Source organism: Frankliniella occidentalis, unplaced genomic scaffold (genome assembly GCF_000697945.3).
Source record: "Frankliniella occidentalis isolate FOCC.00 unplaced genomic scaffold, Focc_3.1 Scaffold69, whole genome shotgun sequence".
Classification (NCBI taxonomy): domain Eukaryota; kingdom Metazoa; phylum Arthropoda; class Insecta; order Thysanoptera; family Thripidae; genus Frankliniella; species Frankliniella occidentalis.
The window spans coordinates 1,690,425-1,696,472 of record NW_026267199.1 but is presented as its reverse complement, the minus strand read 5'-3'; the positions used below and the strand labels follow the sequence as shown (position 1 = coordinate 1,696,472).

General features: G+C 36.6%; 2 protein-coding genes across 8 annotated transcripts in view; one reads left to right on the top strand and one right to left on the bottom strand.

The window, feature by feature from the left end:
• The window catches only part of LOC113204489 (phosphatidate phosphatase LPIN3), a gene marked incomplete at its 5' end in the record, with an annotated part of 15,871 nt that extends 9,900 nt beyond the window's left edge, over positions 1-5,971 (top strand). For 3 of the 5 annotated variants that reach the window (XM_052268415.1, XM_052268413.1, XM_052268412.1), the window contains 10 exon segments: positions 107-289; positions 814-967; positions 1,059-1,287; positions 1,374-1,645; positions 1,837-1,944; positions 2,027-2,183; positions 2,407-2,795; positions 2,874-2,988; positions 3,075-3,178; positions 4,770-5,971. In XM_052268415.1, coding sequence (XP_052124375.1) covers positions 107-289; positions 814-967; positions 1,059-1,287; positions 1,374-1,645; positions 1,837-1,944; positions 2,027-2,183; positions 2,407-2,795; positions 2,874-2,988; positions 3,075-3,178; positions 4,770-4,974 — 1,916 coding nt within the window. 5 annotated transcript variants of the gene reach the window in all.
• LOC113204569 (uncharacterized) overlaps positions 1-6,048 on the bottom strand; it is a 27,949-nt gene that overhangs the window by 2,685 nt on the left and 19,216 nt on the right. The gene's annotated exons all lie outside the window — the stretch shown is intronic.

The following is a 6,048-nucleotide window of genomic DNA, read 5'->3' as shown; positions in this document are numbered from 1 at the left end:
TATCATAATACCGTTTTACAAAAGCTAACTTTGCCGTTCTCTTTCCATTTTCTTAATTTATTCCCTCAACTCCATACAATCATTGATTGTTGTTGTGTGGATATAGCCGCAGCGCAAAAGTCTATGCTGAGTGGAATGTTCAGCTTCATGAAGAAGACTAAGCGCATTCGGCACAATCCCGAGTCTGAGGGAATATATTTGTCGGAGTTGAACGTGGAGGATTTGGATCCAGAAGTAGCTGCGTTGTACTTTCCAACGTCTTACCACCGTCAGGGCTGCCCTGCCCCAGGTAACAATTATTCAATCTTGTATCCAACCAGACCAAGGCTTCCAGCCTGTGGAGTCATGTATCATGTACTTACATATTTTATATGTATTTACTTTGCTAACAGTAGATTGAATTTGAGGTGAATGTCAATTTATTTTTCTGTCTGCCAGACACACTTTTGCTTCTTGTACGCTTTTATACATACGCTTTTCTTTCTGTCAACCACCTGACCCCTCCTTTAGTGTTCTGACACTGGGCCCTTGATCTTTCTTATCCTTTGAAGAATGTAATGTGTTATGTACAGTAATGTATTATCCCTTGTGTGTGCTTGTGTGGTTGTACAAATTCCTATTCCATTATGAATAGTAGTTGTCGAACTTAAAGTGTAAACTGTTGTCTGCTTTTCTCACTTATTGTGTTTTCAATATGTACTTCATCTTTGCTCATTGAATCCTATTTTAAAAGAAGTTCAACATTGAAATTTTTTGTCTCTGGCTTCTTTAAATTGCATTTGACCTGATTTTGTTTATCTATTCATTTTTCAGGAGAATGCTCATCAATCCAGAGGGATGAAGATGCTGAATCTGGAAACGGACCATCCCTACCTCAGTCTCCTCACAGTGTAGAAGGTGCCATTGGGGGACCAAAGTCTGTTGATAGTGACTTTGAAGAACCAAAACATTCCTTTTTTGATAAGAAGTACGTATAGAATCTTCATACCGTTACAAATATTACTATTAATTCTTTGAAAGTTGATACATTTTATTGATTTATTTGTAATTTTACGCAGGCACTTTGGTGACATATCTATTTCTCTGTGTGGAAACCTGAACAATACTAGTGGTTCCATTGCAGAAAAGTTCTTACAGCATCTAGTAACATTTGAAGACTTTGTAAATAATCCCAAAATTCTGGAAGACCCTAATCTTGTTGTAAGACATGATGGTCAGTATTACAATTGGAAAGCTGCATCCCCTTTGATGGTATCACTGTTGGTCTTTCGGCGACCATTACCTCAAGTAGGTTATGATATGTAGTTTGCTTTATCTTAATCTGATCTTTACTCATTGTTTGCATACTCAAATTTAATCTTAAATTCTATCAGGACGTTCTCAAAACTTTGGCAACTGTGTACATGCCTGATAACAAGGCTAATGTAAACTCTCAAGGAAAACAAAATGACAATGTTGCTGGTGGGAGAGGATATTCATCATGGTTCTATTGGCGCCGAAATGATCCGAAGAAAATGGCATCTGATCCTGGGGTGGGCCTTACTAGCTCTCCCTATGAAAGTGATACAGCTATCAAAGCTGCCTCTGCTAGTACTATCCTAGAGATGCCTGATGACACATATCGTGAAGGTGAAAATTCTGAACGGTAAGAATTAGATTGAAATTTGATCAGATTTGAACCACACGTTCCTTTGTTTTGTCTCCTTTTATAGATAGAAAGATAGATACTCAAAATGAAATAATCTTTTTTTCTTCTGTTTGTGTGTTTTATTTTTGTGTTGTTTTTTAAATTTAACTGGTGCTTACTAACAATCAGCTTTGCTTTTCTTTCATAAGTGATGGACGTCCTTTGACTCTCAACATTCCTCCTGTTGGCACTGATCTGACTATGTCTCAGGACAGAAACATTGGTCAGGACCAAGGCTTGCATGGTCTGCCTAAAGAGTGAGTCATGCTCAAGTGTGTTTCATTGCATTGCCTAAATGATGTCCGTCTGTTGTATTTAATACTTATCTAATATCTACAGCTCTCTTCGTGAAGAAGGCTACAATGGATCCAACTCATCTGATTCCGATGATGCCCAAAGAAACAAAAGTGGAGTAAAGATCCCTGTTGAAAGAAGAAGTTACTATCAAGCTCCAGAAAAATATAGAAAGACATTAAGGTTGTCTTCAGAACAAATTGTAAGTGAAACAAGATTGTGCACAGGCAGGCGCGGTATAAGGGAGGGGGGTCTCTAGTGAGCCGCCTGAAAGGTAGGCAATTTGTGCCACAAAACCCCTGTAAATAGGCAACCTACAGTGCACCGCCCTCCCCTCCCCCTGTTAGCCGGCCCTTATACCGCGCCTGTGCACAGGGCATCTTGCTCTCTTCGAACATTTTTTAATTTTTTTATCATTTGCACAGGCACAACTGAACCTACAGGAAGGCACCAATGAAGTAGTTTTCAGTGTTACCACTGCTTATCAAGGAACAACGAGATGTAAATGTAACATCTATAAGTGGAAATATGATGATAAGATAGTGATTTCTGACATTGATGGTACTATTACCAAGTCAGACGTATTGGGCCACATTCTTCCTATTGTTGGGAAAGATTGGGCACAAAGTGGTGTAGCTCAGTTGTTCACCAAGATCCAGAACAATGGCTACCGACTCTTGTATCTATCAGCTCGAGCAATTGGTCAAGCAAGAGTCACTCGTGAATACCTACGCTCTATCAAACAGGATGACTTATCACTACCTGATGGACCTCTCTTGCTCAATCCCACAAGTCTAATGAGTGCTCTCCACAGGTATTGTACACTGCACATATCTACTAACAGTGTTTAAAAAATAGTCCGTCTTTTAATTTGTTTCATCTGTGATTTCAGAGAGGTTATTGAAAGGAAACCAGAGGAATTTAAAATATCCTGTCTAAGAGACATTCAGGCCCTATTTCCTAGTCATTGTAAACCATTTTATGCGGGCTATGGCAACAAAATTAATGTAAGTTAACAAAGTTGATAATGCTTCTAGTTTATACACAATCATATTTGAAGGAAACAAGTAACATATCTGATGTGTCTCTTCAGGATGTTTGGGCATATCGTGCAGTTGGTATTCCCATTTTCCGAATCTTCACTATTAACCATAGAGGCGAGCTGAAGCACGAGCTCACACAAACCTTCCAGTCATCGTAAGTTCCTATTTTTTCCTGTTTTCTTGAAACCTCTTGGGCATATTAAGATATGTCATATACATACTTCTTTAGCACTGTTTATGCATGTGTGTGGCATTACTTAAATGGTGTGCTTCATCTGTCTTCTCTTCTATTGGTGTGAATAATAATGAGTGATCCCTGGTTGCATGGTATCTGCAGTGAACAAAATATATTTAAATCAGAAGTTTCCTGAAGACTGGAATCATTTACTTTCACTGTCATCATTTTTTCAAAGTATCTCTGTGTTTACCCAAAACATTGCGTGTTGTTTTTGGTATGTGGTCGGTTTAATTTTAATGTCAAACCACATTGGAAACAAATAAGTTTTCAAATATCAAGTTCAAGAAATATTTTTCTTCCATCTTATTTTTAACTTTATTCAGTTTTTGCATTGCTACCTATGTTGTGTAGGAAAAACTAGCAAGGCAATAGAAAATTGTTACGTTACTAATATAGGTATTGTTCTTTGGTCTAGAAGATGTATGTGTGTTTCTGTTCACTCTTCTAGGTTGCTTGAATGCATGCTGTGTGTGTTTCTTGGTGTCTTTGTTATCTCTCTCTATATATAATTTCAATCTTTCCCTTCTGTAGTTGTATCTCCAGTGCAGTTGTTTTGTTGTGTAGAGGTGGTGTTGTCTGTAGTCTGAAAGTCTCATTTTTTTTTATTTCAGTTATTCTGGGCAGAGTTGTATAGTCAATGACCTCTTCCCCGTTATGACGCAATGAGGATGAAGGGCAATGTCCATCCCAACTTATACATTCTGTTAAAGTTGTTCTGTGTCTAGTAGTAAAATATTTTACACCAATTACAAAAACTGATAAATTTTCAGATTTTGACATCTTTTTCTAGTCAGTTAATTTTCATTCTTTTTGTCTGGCCTTGTAATGCAGTAATTGGTTGTAGATATATACATATTGTATAAGTGGTAAATTTTAGTTGGAATGGATTCATTGCATCACCATCGCAACTCATTTTTCCATGGTAAGCACATGGGTTTCAATGTGAGGCAATATTGGTGTGGTTGGTGTTGGTAACAATTCCCCACTTTTCTTCTAATTTTGTGCTTTATGCTGCTTAACATTAACTTTGGGTACAAACAGACAGTTTGTAAACCAAGCTTATCTGCCTTAAATGCAATGCCGAATGTGCCTATCCTTACGAGCTCTTGTAAGGTACACCTGATCTTGATCTTCTGATTTTCTGTCCCTGTCTCCTGCCTTGTTTGAACCACAATTACAGTATTTTGGATTAATCTGTTCCAAATACCCTTTCCCCATGTGCCCTAATTTAATCCCTTGTTTTGAAGTCTGACTAGAAAATAGTATTCTCTCTGCTTAATTAATAAAAAAGTCAAACCCTACTAGGAATGCAGGAAACTGTTTGTGTTTTTAATATAGTTGTAGGTAATGCTTTTGGCCCCCCTGTTCAATGCTATCATTGTCCTATGTTTTCAGGATAAAACTTTTGAAACTGATCATCCTGTTACTAGTACTATAGCCTAATTTTCCCCTATTGTCTGTCATTGCATTAATCAAGATTCTCATATTTAATTTTCCTATCTTACAGTTACCTGAACATGAGCTGTATAGTGGACCAGATGTTCCCTGCTCGATTGGAAGACACGTCTGAAGACTATACAAGTTTTATTTTCTGGCGAGAACCTGTCGATGAGGTCCATATAGATTTAGGTATTTCTTCAATAAGCTCTGTTTCAAATTCTTTGCCTGCTAAAAGTGGAGCTGTTGCTGAACAAGCCAGCAAAAAGAAGTGAATTTAATCATCTTCACTTTACATGCTGAATTGTAACTGTTTTCCATGTTGTGTTTTGTCATTTGACTGAAACTGCTTGTATAAGATTAGTATCTGCTCACCATGCATTGACAAACTATTCAAACTATTTTAAAATTGAGTAAGTGAGTTTTTCTTCTGGAAGTGTTGTGTAGAGGAATGTATTTGGCTGTTCCAGATATTTTATTATATGGGATTCAGACACTTGTTTTTCCTAGCAGTCATACCTGTAAAACTTTACTATCTCTAATTTATTTCTAATTAGCCTGAGTATTTCCCATGCCAAACTGTAAGAATTGGATTTATGAAGGATTTACTCTGCTCACTAGTTGAGTTACATCAGCCTTGGTGTAGATTTTAGAATATTTTAGGTAATTATTTTAAAACTATTTATGTGGATGACAATTTTACTGAATATGCTTCATGTAGCTAAAAGTTCTGGATATAGTTTGCTTTCTGACGGAAGCAGAGTATTAAAGGTTGGAAATCAATTTTTGTCTGTGAGTACTGAGTGTTGACTAAAGTGTTAACGTGTACCTTAAATCATATTAAGCGGATCTGTGATGATCGACAGACTGACCGGGAGGGAATTGTGGGTGTTATATTTATGTGGATGATAATTTTAAGAGCTCTCTTGTAGGTAATTAGAAATGAATATGTAATAAAGTTATCTACATTAGCATTTATAAAATCTGTGAATTGTTACCTTAGTGAGAAAAGTATGTTATGCCAATATAATCAATCCTCCCCTTTCCCTTTTCTACATTATAAATATAATCAATGTGAATTTGTATGTCAGATTAGTTCATGAGGCATTTTACAAGAAAAGAAAACCAAAAAGTTAGTGGCCAATTATTACTTTTTGTTTACTCTGTACCTCGTTAGACTTAATTTTCATGTACAATGTTTAGAGCTATTTCCAGCTTTTATAATTACCATATGAAGTGAGTGATAATAGGTTAATGTGTTGTGATAATGGGGATTAAGTGTTGCAGGACTTGCAGTTACTGTATTTGTATAAGCAATTACTTCAGGCGTAAAGCCCTTTTTTTTTTTT